General features: G+C 46.8%; 1 protein-coding gene across 1 annotated transcript in view; it reads left to right on the forward strand.

The window, feature by feature from the left end:
- Positions 1–21,363, forward strand: part of AGBL2 (AGBL carboxypeptidase 2) — a 34,971-nt gene extending 13,608 nt beyond the window's left edge. Inside the window, 11 exon segments of the mRNA XM_024559039.3 lie at positions 377–530; positions 2,032–2,814; positions 4,466–4,622; positions 6,963–7,089; positions 7,670–7,770; positions 8,924–9,054; positions 12,994–13,060; positions 14,351–14,476; positions 14,992–15,099; positions 17,246–17,335; positions 18,969–21,363. Coding sequence (XP_024414807.2) covers positions 377–530; positions 2,032–2,814; positions 4,466–4,622; positions 6,963–7,089; positions 7,670–7,770; positions 8,924–9,054; positions 12,994–13,060; positions 14,351–14,476; positions 14,992–15,099; positions 17,246–17,335; positions 18,969–19,142 — 2,018 coding nt within the window. The 3' untranslated portion in view covers positions 19,143–21,363.
- The last annotated feature ends 346 nt before the right edge of the window (positions 21,364–21,709 follow it).

Raw genomic sequence — 21,709 nt, forward strand, 5'->3', positions numbered from 1 at the left:
TTTTCCCTTCATACTTTTAAAATTAATAAATAGATGCTTTTTGTTTTGTGTTTTTAAATAAGATTGCAAATGTTTTCAGATGCTCCATTTAGAATATTATCTTTTGCCAACATCCTTTTAAATTAGGGTTTAAGTGGGTACAAGCAGTATCTCTGATGACAAGGGTAGCCTGTAGCAAAAGGAAGTGCTCTAAACAGGCCTTGAAAGAAACACACTTTAAAATTAAAAGTCTCAGCAAGGACCGTTGAAAATTTTAATGTTCATTGTTGCTAACCTAGAACAGCACTGGCTGAACACATACAAGGGCACAGTGAATATTGCTGGGTGAATGGATTCTGAGAGGAAGGTGGCCTAAATGTGTCTGTCCCATCCGCAGTGCCCACCAAAGGTGCCTATTTCACCAGTTCCAGAGTGGGAGGCAAACGAGGAATTATCAAGGAACTCGCTGTCACGTTGCAGGGACCAGAAGATAACACTCTCCTGTTTGAATCCAGGTTTGAGAGTGGGAACCTGCAAAAAGCTGTCCGAGTGTGAGTAGCAAAGAGGTTTTCCCAAAGGGAGGGTGACTGAAGTGACTGAGAAGAGTCCTAAAGAATCACCTTAGGAGTCAGGAATGTTTCTGAAAAAGACAGGTGATGGGAAATGGAAAGATTGTGCCTCATTTTTCCCCCCAGAATAAACATTTATCCCAATTGTTTTTTCTGCTTATAAAAGAAATTAGTGTTCATTTGAAATTTATATTAATAAAAATACCTAACATAAAATTTCGCCCTGGCTGTGGCTCAGTGGATTGAGCGCCTGCCTGCAAACCAAACGGTTGCCTGTTTGACTCCCAGTCGGGACACAGGCCTGGGTTGTGGGCCGGGTCCTCAGTAGGGAGAGGGAGGGAGGCAACTGGTCACTGTTTCTCTCCCTCTCTTTCCCCCTCCTTTCCCCTCTCTAAAAATAAATAAATTAAATATTTTTAAATTTTTGAGTCCTATAATCATGCCTCCCGGGTGCAGCAGCTGATAACGGTTCAATGTATACTGGTATATATTAATTTTTTCTCTCCGTGTAATACACACATATTTTATGTATTGTTAAAAATAGGATAATGGTGTACATACAGTTTTGCAAATTGTTGTTTCCACTTAATACATTTTAGATGTTTTCCTATGGCAATATTGCATTTGTATCTGCTCATTTTTAATAGTTTATATTATTCTATCATATGGATATTCCATACATTATTTACCCCGTTCCTGACTGATGAGGAGTTAAGATATTTACAACTTTTTGTTAAGCAGGTGAACATAATTAACACCCTTGTGCATGTATATTTTTATGGAATAAATTCTGTTACAAAATTGGTGGGTCAAAGAGTTGGAACACTTTGGTATTGCTAGTTTCAGCCACATTGCCCTCCAGTGTGATTGCAGTTCCCGTCAGCCGTGTGTGATGATGAGAGGGTGGAGAGAACATCCCGTTGTAATCTGCATTTCTTTAATGATGCATGTGGATGAGTATCTTTACGTGTTTTCGGCATTTGTATTTCCTCTTCTGCAAGCTAGTCCTGTTTCTTTTAAACAAGGTGCATGCATTCCAGCAAAGCCCCTTTATCTTCAACAGCTGATGATCAGAGATAAAACTAGCACAGGAAGCTTACGGGCCTGGTCCATACCGGCGATGCCCAGGATGTAGCTAGCAGCCAACACTAAGGGCTCCAGCTCACTGGTTTTGGTGTGTTTCAGAGAAATGGATTGCAGTGGTTAGAAACTACTACTGGGTGTTCTAGAAAGACCGAGAAGCTCAGAGCTCCCCAAAATCCTGTGCAACAGTGTGAATTTTGAGACTCTTCTGTCCCACCCCAAATCCACTTTCTTTCCCCAAGTTTCTGTTAGCCTAATACATGAGTTGGAGAACTGGGTAAACGAGAAAATAAATGTTTGATGTAGCAGGCTTTCTGTTATAATGAGATCTATTTTTACCAAGAAAAAAGTATTTTGAGGGTGGTGTTACAGAGATAATCTTCAGTATTCTTCATTACAGAGACACCTACGAGTATGAGCTGACCTTGCGAACTGACCTCTACACGAACAAACACACTCAGTGGTTTTATTTTCGAGTTCAAAACACCAGGAAAGATGCCACCTATCGCTTCACCATTGTCAACTTGCTGAAACCCAAGAGCCTGTACACAGTGGGGATGAAGCCACTCATGTACTCCCAGTTGGATGCCAACGCCCACAGCATTGGCTGGAGAAGAGAAGGAAGTGAGATCAAGTACTACAAGAACAACACGGACGGTGGGCAGCAGCCCTTCTACTGTCTGACGTGGACCATCCAGTTCCCGCATGACCAGGACACTTGCTTCTTTGCACACTTCTACCCATATACATACACCGATCTGCAACACTACCTCCTGTCAGTGGCAAACAACCCGGTCCAGTCTCAGTTCTGCAAACTTCGAACTTTATGCAGGAGTCTGGCAGGAAATACTGTCTACCTGCTCACCATCACCAACCCATCCCGGACCCCTCAAGAGGCTGCCGCAAAGAAAGCTGTGGTCTTGAGCGCCAGGGCCCACCCGGGGGAAAGCAATGGCTCCTGGGTCATGAGAGGGTTTTTGGACTTCATTCTTAGCAACTCCCCAGATGCTGAGCTCCTCAGAGATATCTTTGTCTTCAAAGTGGTCCCCATGTTAAACCCAGATGGGGTGATTGTGGGGAATTACCGGTGTTCATTGGCTGGAAGGGACCTGAACAGGCATTACAAGACCATTCTGAAGGAGTCTTTCCCTTGCATCTGGTACACCAGGAACATGATCAAGAGGTGAGAGCCCTTACCTGCTGAGCCACCTCTGGTTACTGTCTAATGGCGGGGTGGGGAGGGGTGAGGTCTCTTCTGGTGTTGTCGGAGGTGGGAATGGCTTTGTAGACAGTCTTTACCATTCTCTTTGTAGTCACGTGGGTTTGTTCACTTTCCAACTTTTAAATCAGGTCTTATCTCTGAGTGCAAATTGAGCATGAAACTTTTTAGCCAGTGGTATTTCACTTAGAGGTGAAATGATTGGACAAGATCAGATGTCAGAGGATTTCATAGGTCTTCATGATGAGAGTTGTGTAAAAATAGTACATAACGATTAGTACTTTTGTATGAGGTGACAGTCAGTATTAACAGTGCTTTATACTTATGACCCATTTAATCTTCAACCCGTTTAATCTTCACATTAGCCCCACGGATAAGCACAATCAATATCCCCATTTTTTTTAATGAGGAAATTAAGGCCCAGAAAGGTTAAGTAACTTGCTCAAGGCCTAGCATAGTAAGTGATAGAATAGATATTTAAACACAGGCTCTCTGGCTCCAGAGTCTGTGCTTGCTTTTTTTTTTTTTTTTTGGATTGATTTGAGAGGAGGGAGAGGGAGAGAAATATCGATTTCTTGTTCCACTTATTTATGCATTCATTGGTTGATTCTCGTGTGTGCCCTGACTCGGGAATCAAACCCACAACCTTGCTGTATTGGGATGATGCTCTAACCAACTGAGCTACCTAGCCAGGACTGGAGTCTGAGTTTCTTATTACCATCTTATATTGCCTGTCATTGAGGAAGGAATAATAAATCAGCATTTTTCAAGCCTGTATGAAAGCCGTCGAAGGCTATGATGTAATAGCACCTCGCTTCAAAGAGCTTCCATTTCATTGGAAGTGAAACTCCAGCACATAAGAATGTGTCAATGCACACACCTTCTAACCATATCTGTGTGAAAGGGTGGAGTAGTGTTGGGCTGGTAGCAAAATGGTTAAGGGCGTATGTTTGGGAGTCAGACAAGCTTGGTTGTAAGACCCGGTTTAATTATTGGCTGGTCCCGTGACCTTGGAAGTCACTTAACCGCTCCACTTCAGCTTTCTCATCTGTAGAATGGGGATAAGAACACCCACCTTGGGTGGTTACTGTGAGGATTAAATGAGATAACCCATGCGATCTATTCAGCATAGTACCCAACACATAGTTAATGGGTGGCATATTATCATACTCTTCATCCTTTCATTATGGGAAAGGTGACCTTGTTTGGAAGATTGAATAGGTACCCTGGGTGATCAGGAAACCAAGAAGATCTGAGCCTTGTCGGAACCAGCCCCAGAAAGTGAGGAACCAAGGCTTTCTTTGGTTCTTTTTATCCCTGCAATTACAGCCTCTCCACCTCTCCCCGCTTTCCACTGGTCTACACCAGCGTGGGGTTACTTTCAACAGATTTTCTCCACTTCCTTGTCAACTTACACAAGGCCTACCTACCCCCCACCCCTGTCCACATCAGGAGGGGCTGAGGATGGAGGTAGGGTCCTTTGAAGGCCATTAGGGGCTGAAATTTTCTTGGAAGGGAAGGTATCAACAGACACACTTAAGAGACTCTAAATAATCCTCGATTATCTGCATGCATTTGGATGTCCACTGAGTCCTTTGTTTGCCCCCCTCAACAGACTTCTTGAAGAAAGGGAGATTCTCTTGTACTGCGATTTCCACGGCCACAGCCGTAAGAATAATATCTTCCTGTATGGCTGTAGCAACAGCGATCGCAAGTACTGGCTTCATGAGCGAGTCTTCCCTTTAATGTTGAGCAAAAACGCACCAGAAAAGGTGAGCATGGCAGGTCATTTTCTCTCCATCCACTAAGGGAGAAGGGAGCTCTCTGCCTCTTGTATGTGGTGCTTGATTTGCCACTTTGTATCTTTTTATATCACCTTGGGTAAATCCCAGCAACCTGACTTCAAGAATTTATTCTGTGTCCATCAGCTGCTGAACAGGTAAGTAAAATGCAATGCATCCACACAATGGAATGTTGCTTGGCAATAAAAAGACCTAACTACTGACATGCTGGGACATGGGGGAAACGTGAAAAAGCATGATGCTACGTGGAAGACAAGACACAAAGGCCACGCTGCATGATTCATTCTATGAAATGCTGTAGCGACAGAAAGCAGTTTAGCGGTGGCCCAGGGCTCCGGGCGGGTGGCGCGAGCAGTGACTGCTCATGGGCCCTGGGTTTCTTTGGGGGTTTTGAAAGTGTTCCAAACTTACATCACATCCCTGTGAATATACTTAAACCATTGAACTGTGTGCTTTAAATGTGTGGATTTTCTGGTGTGCAAATTATATCTCAAAAAAGGTGATTTTAAAAAATTGGCTGCTTTGCCTGGGCACAGTTCAAACTCTTACCAATGGAGTTATCTCTCATCTTGAATCCTGTGATGTGTGGTGGGAGCAGGGAGTGAAGGACAAGGAAAATGTTAATGTCACATGAGCCTCCGCAGAAAAGTGCCTGTAATACAAGATCACAAATAACGAAGATACTACAGGGCTAGTGCAAGCAGCAGGAGTCTGTAATAGCAGGCGGAGTACCAGCTCTGCGGCAGGTGGGCATTTACAGAGTGTCTGCCTTGGGTCAGCACCATAAATGCATCCACACAATGTAACTGGCGTTAGGAGAAATTAGGTTGGATTTAGGAAAGTATTTAAATGATAGTACAAAGTTTCTCATTTAAGATGTTTAAGACAAATATTTTGTACCTGCTGCTTTTATTGTGAAAAAGAAAAAAGGAAGCTTTTCTTCCTTTCTCCTTCCCTTCCTTCCTTCATTCCTTTTTTTTTCCTTTTTTTAATATTCTTGTCCATTTTTGCCAGGGATCTCATTCTTCAAATGATATCACATCCAGAACCCAGTATCTAAAGCAGTTAAAAGCAGAGCTGCATTGGCGAAGAGGTAGAAGGCTTGAAACCCTGCCCATTCTGCCTCCTCCTCCAGTCCTTGGACAGGAGTGGCCCGAGGCTCCTCAGCAGAACTCCTGGCCTCTAGAGGGCGCAAGTTAGAAACCACTAGGTAGTGAGGTGTCTCCCAAACGTGAAGCATCTTCAGCAGGATAGCTAGGATAGGTTGGGATAGGCGCCAAGTGTACGTTACAACTTCCTAGAGAGGAGAGAAAGTTGGGGTGGTCGTGAAAGACAATGGAGGACATTGAACTCCGAGCTGAGAACATTGGCAAAAGGGAGCAAGAAAGTTAAAGACAGAGACTGTAAGGCTGAGGCATACACAAATCATATAGAGAGAATAAACCCCACTAGAGCCAAGGGTTCGAATTGGGGGGTGGTAGAAAATAAGTCTGACAGTTCTGGCCGGTGTGGCTTAGTTGGTTGGACTTCGTCTCGCAAAGAGAAAGGTCACTGGTCCATGGTCAGGCCACATGCTGCAGTTGTTGGGCGGTCCCTGGTTGGGGTGCATGTGAGAGGCAGCCACCGATGTTTTCCCCACACATTGATGTTTCTCTCCCTGTCTTTCGGAAGGGAGGGAGAAAGAGCAGGAGAGAGACATCAATGTGCGAGTGATACCCATTGCCTCTCTCATGCCCCCAACTGGGGACCTGGCCCGCAACCCAGGCATGTGCCCTGACTGAGAATCGAACTGGCAACCTTTCAGTTCGAAGGCTGGCACTCAATCCACTGAGCCACACCAGCCAGGGCTAAATAAAATATTTTTTAAAAAAGAAAAGTTTTACAAAGGTTATCCACTGCCTTGAATGCCAAATTTGGCCAGCGTTCCCAAACAGGCATTCAAGGAACCCTAGTCCTGCAAAATGTCCCCGAGGAAGGTGGGGGGACAGGAAGGAAGGGTTCATGGCCGATGAGAGCAATATACTCCCCCTCCTTTGGAGGATCACGGTCCGCGATAATGTTAGCTATTCTGAGAGGTGCTGCAGAGGAAGCCTGTTCAGTTTGTTAAGCCTTTATCTCCCTGATGAACATGACCACAGAGCTCGTGTTTCCCTCTGAAATATCTATTAACATCCCTGAGAATTAGTGTTTTACGGAACGTACTTTAGGAAATAATGTATAGATCCCAAGGGAACCATTCTTGTGTCACATTAACGAATCAGCTTACATTTGCCAGCTTATGATTGACAGAGGACTTGGATTTCTGTTTAGTTCTCTTTTCACAGTTGCAATTTTAAGGTCCAAAAGTGCAAAGAAGGAACGGGACGCGTTGTGATGTGGCGGATGGGAATCCTGAACAGCTACACCATGGAGTCTACCTTTGGCGGGTCCACCCTGGGTGAGCTCCCTTCTGTACATCGTGGGCCAGCGGGGCCAGGGGAGCTATGCAAAGCATTGGGGAGAGTCAGTCCCTTCAAATGCTGGGGGGAGAATTTGATTTAAAGGATTTTCTTGTCTGTGCCTCATGCCAAATTTAAGTATCCGAAACATGAGTGTGAAATACAATATCTGACGGAGCCTGTAACGTAGTGGCTGCTCAGGATGTGGAATCAGGCAGGTCTGGGTTTGAATTTCAGCTTGGCTTCCAAGTTGCGTGATCCTGCGTAAGTGACTTAACTCTTTGAACCTCATTTGTCTTTGACTGTCAGCTGAGCACCTGCATTACAGGTACTGCTTAATGAGGTAGTGCATATAAAGCACCTGGCACAGTGCCTCCCACAAGGTAAAACTTTATCATCATGGGAATTATAACTTCATAATTATAGCCTTCATGATTGTCAACTTTTTCATTGTCAAAGATTCTTCGGAATCAAACTAAAACTAGAATCAGGGGTGGTGTTTTTAAGGAGATACTCGTAAATTAGATTTGCAGTTGCTCATTAAGATTAACAAGAAATGCTTATGGATTTTTTTTCCAGGCAGTAAAAGAGACACTCATTTCACTACTGAGGATCTGAAGTCCCTAGGTTATCACGTCTGTGACACCCTTCTGGATTTCTGTGACCCTGACCGAGCCAAGGTAAAAACGGAGTTTCTACAAATGCAGTGCCCTGGCCGGTGTGGCTCAGTTGGTTGGAGCGTCGACCCGTGGACCCAAAGGTCACAGGTTTGATTTCTGGTCAGTTAAAAAAAAAAAAGGAAAGAAAGAAAGAAAGAAATGCGGTGATGCAGCTACTGTGATCAGTTTCTCACGGGTCCAGATTCAGCTCGCTGGGATTTTAGGTGGTCTTCATTTCTTCGTAACATTTTTCTGAAAGTTTTGTAATGAAAGGAAAAAAGAAAGGCCCCGCCTGCCCGCTCTCAGCAAATGGCAAGACCTCAATTCTCCAAGCAGGTGGAAGCCGTCGCACCAGCCCCTTCAGCGCGCCTCTCCCTCACTTCCGGGAGCACCCCTTTTCGGAAAACCAGCTGTCGCTTGTCTCTCTAAAACTAACTCTGCCCTCGGTGCATTTGCTAGCCTCCCCCACGGCCCCCCTGAGGTCTTGCCTCATGAATAGCCTCCCCTTTTTTCCTGTGTCTTCGTTTTTTTCCTCTTACTTCCCCTCAACTGCAAATGTTCTCAAGGTGCTTTAATCCCAAGTCACAGAAGTTTCCTTTGGCCTCGTTTCCTCTGCAGTTTATTTCTGTTTCCCTGCATCGCTCAGCCTCTTAGAAAAGGAGTCTGTACTCACTGTCTCTAACTCATCTCTCAGACCCCCTCTGAAATGTCAGCCCTGGGAACATGTGATGGGCGCCCCCTCTGGATGCAACTGTGAAATAAAAAATGTTTAAAGGAGAATTTGACCACAGCATGACCCGTTATATCATATTTGCAATAGGCCAAAATCTGAACAATGCTGTTCTAACTTTTCCTTCCTTATTACTCAAAAATAAGTAAACAAACAAACAAACAAACCAGACCTCTGCGTTTGTAGCCAAGAAGTGTATTACTGGCTATAGCCAAGGAAACGTGGCTAGCGCAGTGCTTATGGGTGTTCTGTCCCAAAAACACTTACGTGTGTTCCCACAGCTCACGTAGTTTACCTGGTAACACGTCCTTGGTAGCAGACATTGCAGCGTCCTCTCCTCGTGTCCTCGTGTCCTCATGGCAATAAAGTGCCTTTTAGCGTTTACTTAGTATTTTACAAATAAGTAAATGAATAATCAAAATAGTTCTTGTTTTACCTCCGCAGTTCATGCAGTGTCTAGCAGAGCTGAAGGAGCTCTTGCAACAGGAAATCCATAAGAAATTCAATGAACTTGGACAAGACGTGGATTTAGGAGAAAATTGGAATGACATCTCTTTGTCTGACATTGAATCCAGGTAACAAACTTCCCTTCAAAGAAAAACCAGAAAAGTTTTATTTTTTTTAATTTTTTTGTTTGTTGTTTTGTTGGTTTAGAACCTCAGATGCAAAATACCGAGTAAAGCATGGCATATATGAGTATACTTCTCTCCTTTGACAACTCTGTATTGATTGCCTGTCCTTTGACCCCATCATAGGCACTAGAAGGGGTTGGGGAGACGGGCAGGCCGTTGCTATAGAGCTTTGTAGGTGGTTGTAAAAGCTTTTGTGTTTCATCCCACGGGGGATGGAAAGCCTTTGGAAGATTTTAAGTAGAGGAATGCCCGGATCTGCCCAGGTTTTTGTTCCAGCAGCACTACTCCGGCCGCTATGTGGAAATGGATTGTAGAGAGAACCTGTCTAAGCAGGGACACTCTCTGGGAGGCTCTTTCAGTGACACAAGTGCAAGGTGAAGGTGGCTTAGGCCAAAGGAGTAGTGGTTGGTGGTGTGTGAATTGGTGGGATTTGAGATGTATTTTGAAGTTTCAAACATTAGGATTTGCTTTTGGATTGGACGTGGGGCACAAGAGAAAGAGAGAATGATTCCATAGTTGGCTGGATGGCGTTGCCTTTAACGGAGATGGAGAAGGTCAGTGGGGTGGTGAAGAGCAGGAACCTAGTGTTGGGCATGTTCAGTTTGAGATGTCCGTTAGACGTCTAAACGGAGGTAATGAGTAGGCGGTTGGCTGATGAGTCTGGAATTCCGTGGAGAGGTCCAACAGAGTCATCACTGTAGATATTTAAACTTTAAGACTGGATGAGATCCCAATGGAGTACGTGCAGCGAGAGTGAAGAGGTCTGAGTCTGAGCTGGTACCACAGCGGGTTTTTTAAAGATTATATTTATTTACTTTTTTAGAGACAGGGGAAAGGAGGGAGAAAGAAAGGGAGAGAAATGTCAATGTGAGAGAGAAACACCTTGCGCACCCCAGCTGGGGACCAGGCCTTCAACCCAGGCACATGCCCTAGCCAGGACTTGAACTGATGACCTTGTGTCTCATAGGGACTATGCCCAACCAACTGAGCCATGCAGGCCAGGGCTGGTACCACAGCTTTAAAAGGTCAAAGGGATGGGGAGGAGCCAGCGAATATGGCCAAGAAGGGATCAACCAGGCCAACAAAAAATCAGGAGAGTGATTATTTTTAGAACAAATCAGCCCTGGCTGGTTTGGCTCAGTGGATTGGGCACTGGCCTGTGAATCGGGAGGTCCCTTGTTTAATTCCTGGTCAGGGCCCATGCCTGGGTTGTGGGCCAGGGCTCCAGCTGGGGTCGTGCAAGAGGCAACTGACTGATGTTTCTCTTACACATCGATGTTTCTCCTCCTCTCTTTCTCGTTCCCTTACCCTCTCTTCAAAAATAAATAAAAATAAAATCTCTTTAAAAAATCAGATCATATCATTCCTCTATTTAAAATCATTCCTGTTTAAAACTCCTTAATGGCTGTCCCAGTTCACTCAGACAAAAAGTCTAGGACCTACAAGGCATGGCCTACAGGGCTTTCGGATCTAGCCACCTGACACCTCTATGACCATGACCTCTGCACCCACCCTCTCACACTCTGCTGCACCCACCCTCTCACACTCTGCTACAGCCACACTGGCCTCCTTGCTCTTCCTCACACTTGCCAGACCCTCATCTGCCGCAGGACCTTTGCACTGGCAGTTCCTGGGATACTCGTGCCCCGGATGCCCACGTGGCTAACTCCTTCACCTCCTCCACGTCTCCACTTCACTGTCAGCCTGTCAACGTGCCCACCTCCATCACCCCGCCACCGCTGCAGCGGCCCCCTGCCTGCCCTCCTGCGGGGCCCACGCCCCTTAGGTGCTCTGACTTTTCCCACAGCACTTTATCACCGCTGTCACTCTGCACCATGTGCAACTTTATTGTGTCTGTTATTTGTTATCTCTGTTCTATTATTAAGATGTCGGTTCCACAAGGTCAGAGATCTTTATTTTGTTCACCTCTATGCCTCATGTATCTGCAGCAGTACCTGGCACATAGGGAAAGCTCAGTAAATGTTTGTTGAATTAATTTAGTGTGTGGGATCTTGGCCCCACCCTCAGAGTCTTCAGGCTATTTCGGAAGCCCCCAGGTGGGCAGTATCTCACATGTGTGTAAGAACACCTTCTACTCCAGCTTCCCCGCCAGGTGCCTCAAGCCTGAACCCGATGCCCTCAGTCAGAGTTTTCTGGCCTGGGCAATGGAGGCCTTCTGACAGGAGCTATGCTGTGGTCTGTGGTGGACAGTGGGCAGCGGGTGGCTGTCCCACACACACTCTGTGGCATGTTGTCCTCTGGGCTCCGCAGCAGTTCTGCTGGCTGAGGCTCCCAGAGGTCTGCTTAAACCAGATGATCAGGCCAGGTCAAGTGCCCCGTTCACCACGTCTCCTCTTCCATTCTCCCAGAATCCTTTGCCTGCTCCCCAGGACCAGTACAAGAACAACACGTCCCCTGCATATGATGCACACAAAAGAGCGCAGGGGGAGTCAACCCAGAAACAGCCAGACCACTTTCTAGCGGGCTCAGCAGGGAAACACTGACATGTTGAGTTAAAAATGATTGAACCGTTTGCCAGCTTCTGCAAAGGGAAGCCAGCTCCCACGAGCCCCCGCGGGGTGCTGCCTTTCTACTCTCGCTATGATACGGGGAAGCAGAGGGAGCGTACAAGCGCAGCTAGAGTCTGCTCTGTCTGTGTGTGCACCTACCATTCTCCTTGTTTCTGGGGCATCCTGCATCTAATGCTTTTATCCCGTTTGTTGAAGTTCTCTGTTATCTCTGAAAGGGACTTCAGAGACTATTATCCTGTGGCCTCAAAAGCTGCTCCTTGGACTGGAAAAGCCTTGTGAGAACAGGGAACTGGGACTTAGATCAGAGAGAGAGGGCTTTCTTCCTGCTGCCATGCTGTGGGGCTGCTCACTGTGCACTGGCGGGGGTGGGGGAGGAAGGGGGGACACAAACAGAATGAAAGAGCTGAGCAAAACAATGGTTTGAAATGCTGCCTTTGCCCAGATTCGGGCTTTGTGCCTAAGATGTTTTTTTGTATACAGAGAGTGTCACAGAGCTCAGGTCTAGCCTACCACGCCCCAGGAATGGGGAAAATACAATGTGACACATGGTGGAGGAAGAAAGAGTCGGTTATCTGAGACCTAGTTTATCCTGGCCCCTAAAGGAAAGGGGCAGGCACAGTTGGGGGGGGGGGGGAGGCTTTAGATCAGTCTGCACATACAGCCAAAACTTTTTTGGGGGGAGTTTAAAGTGAAAGTGAGTTTATTGGTGAAGCAGCAAGACAGAGAGCGAGCTATCCCACCACAGGCAGAGTGGCCCATCCAAAACTTTCGAAGGGAGAATCAGGGTAATAAAAGTAGTATTCCTAGTCTCTGATCCATAGATTCTTTGTATTAAATGTATGTGTTTATGTATTGAACACATTATTTTAAAGAGTACCTGGTAGGGTCCTTGCTCTGAACTGATACTAGCCAGGCAGGAAGGTCGGCCACAGAGCCCCTGCTTTCAAACAAATCACAGCCCCTGGTGTTCTCCAAGGCTGCCGGTTAACAATCCCACAGCCTCTCACAGTCGCTGCCAAGGGCAGCTTTGCCCCCCTGGCTGGTTGGTTGGGGTTTTCTGTTTGGTTGGTTTTTTGTTTGTTTGGTTTTGCCACACGGGTTGCAAACTCTTTGGGGCAGGGACTCTGCTTTGTCCATCTGTTGCCTGTGCCTGACGCACTACCTGGCATGCAGTAGGCATTCGGAATGAATGAGTGCAAATGCTTGTCAAGGATTCTTAGCCACTGAAGCACAGACAGTGCGGGCAAAAAGCAGACGGGATGTCCTAGCCCCATGCACCTGGTCTGGTAGATGGGCTGCTTCCAAGCATCGATAACGGGCATTTCCCTTTCTTCTCTCCTTTCGAAAACAGCACCAGCGGTTCTGACAGTTCCCTCTCAGACGGCCTCCCTGCTCACCTCCTGAACATAGCAGATGAGGTGAGAGTAGACAGAGTCTCGTGCCCAGGAAATAGCAGCCCTAAAACACCGTGACGCTGCTGGGTAGTTTGGTGGAATTTTCCAGCTGTCCTAAGATCTGCAGAAAATAGAACAATAGCGTTGTAACTGGTTATGGAATCTTTTACTTGGTTCTTTATAACTTTTGTTTTAAAAATCTAGGGGGGAAAATGTGAGGACTCCATATTTATTCCAAAGTTAAATAAAAAATGAAAAAAAAAAGTTTAATTAAAAGTGAAAACCATATCAACAGATAGAGGTTGTTAAAGATGACCCACGCTTGTTTGCCAGAGGGGAGGGTAATAGGGGGCTGGGTGAAAAGGGTGAAGGGATTGAGTACAGATGGGCAGTTACTGAACAGTCACGGGGATGGAAAGTACAGCACAGGGAGTACAGTCGGTGATATTGTAACGACTGTGTAAGGTGCCTGGCGGGTGCTGGAAATAGGGGGGAGCCCTTTGTAAAGCATACGATTGTCTAACCACTGTGCCGTACACCGGAAAACAACACAAAATAATACTGCATGTAAACTGCAGTTAAAATTGTAAGTTAAAGTTCTTTAAAAATAATCCGTATTTTTTAAAGAAACTGTTTCTTTACTCATGTAGTCTTAGGTCGTTTTTTATGCTTCATGTAAGTGACTTTGCTGCCTCATCAGTTCACAGACTTTCTCTTACACAGGTGATATTTAGAAACAAGAAGATACTCCTTGTGGCTTATCGTGCGCGTGCTTTCCCACTTGCATTAAGAAATGTCTCAGTGGTAGGGGGAGACCACGGTGGTCGGTGGTCGGGAGGAGCCAGCCAGATAGACGGGACCCTGCAATTTCTTCATCGGGGTTTACAGCAACGTCAGCTTAAGCTTCACCACACCATAGGTGCCTAGAAAATTAGTCCTGAGCTTCATTTGCTTAATTATTAAAGCCGCCTTATAGTAACAACCAAATTAAATCTTTAACCACACGCCTAATAATCAGTATTGTCTGTACCTGACGTTATGGCCACAAGCAATGGGGTTCCATGGTGTAAAGCACCGGTGTTTGGTTACTGGTACGGGAGCCCTTTTGGCAGCAAATGCACAGTGGTGGGATCCGGGAGGTGTGAAACGGGCAGCAGCCTCCAGTACGGAGGGGACCGAGCCACTTGTCCTTCAGACCAATGACAGTTTAACCTGCAAGGGCCGCACACTGGGTGAGCCAGTGTGTCTTAAGTGTTGTGTGAAGAGAGTCCTCTGGGATCCTCAGTGACTGGTTCTCTGTCCTTTCTGGAATAGTTGAATCAGAAGAAGAAGATGTACAAGAAGAAAAGAAAAAAGCCACCTCAGACGAGGAAACAGAGAAATGAACAGTATCAGAAAAATAATTTGATACGGGAGTTAAAGTCCACAGAGGATGCCCTGGTATGAAAGCTGTGTCGCTGTCTGGTGAAAGGACTTCCCACGGCAGGGTGTTAGGTTTACTCCAAACCAGAAAGGGAATTGGTGGGGGGTGGGTCTTCCAATCTTGAGTTCAGAGCTCTTCCACAGGTCCTCTGGACTTCTCTGTCCAGGGCTTTCAGCCTTGGCCCACAGATCTTCTGTACTCCGGACTAGCAAGCCTGGGTTTTGACCGAGTCCGGATGTCCAGAGGGAAGAAGTGGAACAGGCTGGACAAGCAGTGGCTGGAGCTAGTCCAGGGTTGCTGAGTGCTGAGGGGTCAGGCCTGGTCCAGTCTCAACACCCCGGGTAGCCCCTTTCTAGGCTTTCTCCTAGCTGCTGCACCCACATCACACCCTCTGCTTTCTAACGCTGAAATGGCTTCCAGAGGTGGGAGTTTTACTGCTGGGTGAACTGGGTCAGTTTCGAGTAGATTAATTGCAATGGATCAATTGAAAGACATTCTCTCTGCACTCTCTGCATTCTCACCGCACTTCTAGGAAAGGGCAGGATTTGCCTCTACAGTGCAAAAGCAGTCTACCTTTCCCAAAAATTCACAGAACACCGGCTCTTCAACAACGCAAAAGGAAAAACCGAGGCTGAGTGAGGTAATATATTTGCTGGACTTTTTTAACACACTCATGGGAGAGTCATTGAAACTTTCCGGCAGTGTATGTAAAGTGGACAGTGTGATGAGGTGGGACGTGCGTACCCTACGAAAGGGCGCCCACCCCTGAGTTAATTATCACGTCCCTCACCGCACATCGTTGCCTTTTTTTTCTTTTGCTGAGAGCACCTTCAGATCTACTCTCGGCAAATTCCGGCGATACAACACGGCGTTGCTAACTGCAGTCACCCTGGCATACATTAGAGCCTCAGACCTCGGCTTGCAACTGACGGTTTCTACTCTTCACCATCCTCCCCCTCTGACGTTTTTAGCTTCCCCGTTACAGGCAATGCCATGTAGTGTTTGTCTTCCTGTGTCTGGCTCATTTCACTCCGTATAACGTCCTCCGAGTTCACCCGTGCTGTCATGGACGGCAGAACTTCATTCTTTTTTATGGCTAAATAACATACTGTTTGCAGGTATTTCCTCGCACTCAGTAGGCTGCCTTTTGGTTTCGTTGCTGATTTTCTTTGCCGTTTAGTTTGATGTAGTTCCACTTGTTTATCTTTTCTTTTGTTGTCTTTGCTTTTTGTGTCAAATACGAAAATCCTTGCCAAGACCTACGTCAGGGAGCTTACCTCTTATGTTTTCTTCTAGGAGTTCTACAGTTTCAGGTCTTAAATTTAGGTTTTCAATCCATTTCGAGTTGGATTTTGTGAATGGTATTAGAGAGGCGTACAGTTTAATTCTTTTGCTTATGGATATGTCATTTTTCCAATATCATTTATTGAAGAAACGATCTTTTTCTCATCGTATATTCTTGGCTCCTTTGTTGGCAATTAAATGACCATTTGTGCATGAGTTTGTTCTGGGCCCTATATTCTGTTCCACCCTTGACCCCCCTCACACAGACTCTCTGATTTTTCCAATCAGCATGTCTCCCCACAGAGTGAAGAACGCAATAGCCCTCCGCATCACCCAGGCAGCGCCACTGGGAGCAGGGGTACATTAAATGGGTGGGGAGACTGGCTCGGCCTTGGGTTAGACACCACTGACGTCTGATGTCAGATATTGGTCACTCGTGATTCTGTACCCAGAACATAAGAACAGGCTGCTTTACCATCCCCCCACCCATTCATTGAACAGATTGTATTGTGCAGCTGCTGTATGCTGGGCCCTCCACTGGGTGTCGGGACTGCGACATAGAGCAAAACACTGTCCCTGCCTCAGGCTCCTTGGAGGCTGGCCCAGGGAGTTCAACACGCAAACAGCCAGTGACACGGCAGAATAGGGTGCAGGGCACACAGAGGAGAAGCACCTCACCAACCTTTAGTGCTTGGGAGTTTTGTGGCTACGAAATCCTTGATTCTTTTACGTGCAAAAATAGGTTCGGGTACATAGCTAACTCCCCGCGGATAGGGTGCGCAGTTGGCCCTCCTCAGGCGGAAGGCTGCCCTGTGAATGACAGCGACGCAACGAGGTCCCACGCATTAGCCAAGGAACACCCACAGGGCACAGCCATCTCTGTTCGGTGTCGAGGGACATTGGGGTCCAGTGTAATAGTGACAAGGACATGAGTTCTGAGGTCTGTCTTGAGTTAAAATGCCACCCCTGCCCTGGCTGGTGTGGCTCAGTGGATTGAGTGCCGGCCTGCGAACCAAAGGGTCTCCAGTTCAGTTTCCAGTCAGGGCACGTGCCTGGGTTGCAGGCCAGGTCCCTAGGAGGGGACACGTGAGAGGCAACCGCACGTTGATGTTTCTCTCCCTCTCTTTCTCCCTCCCTTCCCCCTCTGTCTAAAAATGAATACATAAAATCTTTTTTTAAAAATGCCACCCCTCCTATGTAATTTTCCATAAGCTAGTGAGCCACCTTGGGACTCTGTTTCTGCGTCTAAAGTATTGGGGAAATGATATCTACATCACAAGGCTGGCTGAGAAAATTAGATATGAAACTATGTATGACGTGCCTGGCATATGGTAGGCATTCAATAAATATTCGTTTCCTTCTTTTCTTTGAATTATTTGTGCTCCACCTCCCTTTTGGTGTCAGAGTATCATAATGAATGAAAACAATCAAGTAATGTATGTTTTACATAATCACACTTGTCCAAGTGGAAATGTTAATGAGGGTGTGTTCGTGTGTTTTAGTCACAGTTAAATGAAAGAGACAGAGGCCTCCCGCTGGACCCATCAGAAGCAGCTGCCTTGGTTCTGACTGAGAATAAAGAAGGAACGCAGGTATTTCACGTAATGTACACACACACGCATCTATGCCAGTCGTTTACTTTGTTTGGGGGTTTTTGTTGTTGCTTTGAGAATACATTTATTAAAGCCGGGACAGAGAAGCAAGGACGGGCTCAGAGAGAAGCCGCAGCAGGAGAGCCCAGCGGGGCTGCCCTGACTCCCTACAAACACAAACGTTAAGGGCAAGAGGGGAGCCCAGGAGGGGCTGCTGTCAGCTCGCCCGGAAGTCAGAGAAAAGGGGGCCTGGGAGGCATGTTCTGGAGTTTTGCTGCCACTGTTCCTCTGGCTGCCCGTCCCATGGGGGCCCCCAGATGTTTTTCTTTTGTAAAGTACACGCCCGAGGGAGGAGCACCGGCACAGTGAACACGTGCTGTGTCCGGTTTCGAAATGTGTTCTGTGATGTGGAGGGGTGCTGATCCACAGCCCGCGGTTTCACCTCTCAGGTTTGTGCTCCTCGTGAACACCCGAAGGATTTGCACCCTCAGGCTGCAAACCACCTGACGAGCCTGGGCCACATCTCACAGGTGCTGAAGGAGGCAAAAGCCCGCCCAGACGTTAAGGACAGAGGGGCTCCGCGGTCAGCTGTGGGGCGCCTCCCGTGCGGTGGCACAGATTGTTCCGTGCTGAGCCCCGTGAGTGGTTTGCTTTGTTAGAAGAGTGAGCGAGCAGGAGTTCGTGTTGACCCCTACAGCGTCGCTCTTGTTCACTGGGACTTGCGTGTTCTTTCCTTAAAGGAGGAAATAGAGGTGGACATGCAGCAAGGGAGCTGTCGTTTCTGACGGCACTGGTGCCTCTGTGAGGGGCGGGGTGCTGCTCACATGTGTCCAGGCAGGGACCGGACACAGCGGTTCATGTAGGCATACTAGCTGTGTACCAGGATCCACAGTTCTCCCGAGGTGTGGCCCCTGCTGTCTTCTCCAACCTGTTGCTTGAAAATTGTTGGGCTGATGTTCTTGTTCACCCAGCAGTATCTTAGGGAGAACCCACCAGGTGCAGGGCCCTTCGGGAACAGTAGGACCTGTGCCTCCCTCAGGCAATGGTCCTCTGCAAAGGCGTGGCTGGGAGTCCAGCCACCTGCTGGAACAGAAGCTGCAGAGCAATGAAAAGAGGTTAAATAAAGTCAAATCAGAGAGGGCTTCTCTCCTGGCAGACCAATAAGTGATGAACTTGTCCTTTTCCTTCATTCAACACATATTACAAGAAGTCTTTGGGGGCTAAAACCATATCCCACAACCAAAACACGCTGGTTAAACTGTAACATGTAACTAGGGGTCCAGTTAATCCCAGTATACATGGTCAATGCCATCCAAACCTGTACCTTCGCTTCCTTTTCCTGCAGTCCCTGGTGCCATATTTCTCTAACTGAGATGTAGGCCTTTGACTTCCAGACAGCTTATTAACTGCAGTCCCCGAACTTCTCGGCGCACTTAAAACGGTCCCCACAGACCGCTGGCGCTCGGAGGGACTGGGGCACGCGCTTGGTTGGCCTCTGCCCTCCAACAATGACTCTGGGGTTGGGGGGAGCAACTGCTTCTCACTGACTCCTTGTAAAACCACCCAAAGCCTTCCTCTCACTTTACAAATGGCAACACAAAGTGAGCTCCACTTTTATGTCTTGTTTGCACAGAGAGAAACGCCGGGATGCACAGTATCATGCTCTCCAAAGAGAAGCACAAACAGCAGCCAAGAGCCCGCTCCAGATGCGACGCCGAAGTGGCTCCGGAACAGGTTTCTTGCCACAAAGAGAGGCCGCGCCACGATGGTGGTGTACCCATCCTTGCACATATATACGTACCCGTAAGGCGCCTGGACCGCCCCCCCCCACCCTACCCCCCTCCCCGCGCCCCCTCGGCTGTTTCGGGTTAGACACGTTGTGCAATGAGGGGAGCTGTGTGGTTGGTGGCCGCTCTGTCCGTGGTGTGCTGTTTGTGTGTTCTTGTGCACTGGCCTCCCACTGTGTGCTCACGCTGTGTGCAAGCCTTCGAGATGCATACCTCGTGCATTAAATTATTTTTCACAAAGTGGAGCTTCATGACAATGCATTAAAAAAACTTGAACGGAAGTCGAATGTGTGCTTATGGAACCGCATAGCACAGATATACCTCACTTTAACCAACAGATACTCTCTCTAAAATTATGTGCAAATCAGTTTTAAAAGATCAAACTCTGTTTCAAACGTATTCTGGGAGTGCGCTGTGTTAAAAACGTCTGTGTCAGGGCTGCCTAGCGAGGCAGGGCCAGCCAGACGGTGGGATCCCGGGCTCGCTCAGGGTGAGGTGTTCCCACACGCAGAAAGCAGCCCAGGTATTACCTGGAATTGGATGTTGCATATGTTATGTTTAATACAGTTATGTAAGTTTTTAAACCCATTGATTAAAATTCTTCCTCTCTAACCACTTGTTTCCATTGACTGGCTAACTGCATAACCTTAGGTGAACAGACACTTTATATCCCGCACAAGCAGCGCCTGCCGTCTGCAGCCTGTCCTGTCCACTGCTGGGGTCACGTTGGAGAAGGGTCACTCCAGGCCATGCCAGGCCTCCTGTTTGACGTCACCTTCTTCCTGAAGTTCTTCGTTATCGCGTTTAAACGTTCAGCCACCACCACGACCCGGGTGACTAGCAGTTGGAACCACATGGCACTGCAGATTTTATTACAGTCCCAGTATCTGTGTCTTTTTTCAAAAAATCCCTGGAGTTCGTTTGGAGAACAGTTTTACATTTGCAGATAATTGCACAGATCGTACAGGGCTCCCATGTGCTGCCCACCTTCCCCCACCCAGCACTCACCCAGGCTGTGCCGGCCTTTCTCCCTTGTGCTTTTCCCCTGCAGTCCCCTTATGTCCCTCCGCCCCACGATCCCCACACCGTTGTCCACGTCCATGAGTCCTTTTTCCTCTTTGCTCACTCCCTCCACCCCCTAACCTCCCCCCACCTTAGCTGTCATCTGCTCTCCATCTATGAGTCTGTCTCTGTTTTCCTTGTTAGTTCAGTTTGTTCATTAGGTTCCACATATGAATAAAATCATGTGGTATTTGACTTTTTCTTACTGGCTTATTTCACTTAGCACAATGCTCTCCAGGTCCATCCATGCTCTCACAAAGGGTAAAATGTTCTTTTTTGCAGCTAAGTTGAATACCATTATGTAAACGTCCCATAGTTGTTTTATCCCCTCATCCACTGATGGGCACTTGGGCTGCTTCCATATCTTGGTGATTGTAAATAATGCTACAATGAACACAGGGGTGCTTATGTTCTTTCAAATGTGTTTAGGGTTCCTTTGGATATATTCCCAGAAGTAGACTCGCTGAGTCAAAACACAGATTCATTTTTAATTTTTTGAGTAAACTCCATACTGCTTTCCACAGTGGCTGCACCAGTCTGCATTACCACCAACAGTGCAAAAAGCTTCCCCTTTCTCCACATCCTCTCCAACACTTGCTGTTTGTTTTCTTGTTGGTGGTAGCCTTTCTGACAGGTGTGAGGTGATATCTCATTGTGGTTTTAATTCACATCTCTCTGATGATTAGTGACATTGAGCATCTTTTCATATTCTATTGGCCAGCTGTGTGTCCTCTTTGGAGAAGTGTCTATTCAGGTCCTTTGCTTATTGTTTAATTGGGTTGTTTTGGTTTCTTAGGTGTTGAGTTTTGTAAGTTCCTTGTAAGTTTTGGATATTAATCCCTCATCAGATGTATCAGCGAATATGTTCTCCCATTCTTTGGGTTGTCTCTTTATTTTGTTGCTGTTTTCCTTTGCTGTGCAAAAACATTTTACTATGATGTAGTCTCATTTTTTCTTTTGTTTCCGTTGCCTGGGGAGATACATCCGATAAAATAGTGCTGTGAGCAATGTCCGACATTTTGCTGCCCATGTTTTTTCTATGACTTTTTTGGTTTCACGTCTAACATTTAAATCTTTAATCCATTTTGAATTTATTCTTGTGTGTGGTGTAAGGTCTAGTTTCATTTTTATGCATGTGTCTGTCCAATTTTCCCAACATCATTTATTGAATAAACTCTCTTTAGCCCAATGTATGTGCTTGCTTCCTCTGTCGAATATTGTCATATTACTATAAGGGAGTGGGTTTATCTCTGGGCTCTGTATTCTGTCCCATTGATCTATGTGTCCATTTTTATGCCAGTACCATGCTGGGTTTTTAAAATAAGATCTTATTCATTTAGAGAGGAGGGAAGGGAGGGAGAATGAGAGATACATGATCAGTTGCCTCTCACAAGCCCCCCACTGGGGACCTGGCCCACAACCAGGCACGTGCCCTGATTGGGAATCAAACCGGTGACCTTTCAGTTCGCAGTCGGGCGCTCAATCCACTGAGCCACACACCAGCCAGGGCATTAAAGTTTTTGAT

Source organism: Desmodus rotundus, chromosome 5 (assembly GCF_022682495.2).
Source record: "Desmodus rotundus isolate HL8 chromosome 5, HLdesRot8A.1, whole genome shotgun sequence".
Classification (NCBI taxonomy): Eukaryota; Metazoa; Chordata; class Mammalia; order Chiroptera; family Phyllostomidae; genus Desmodus; species Desmodus rotundus.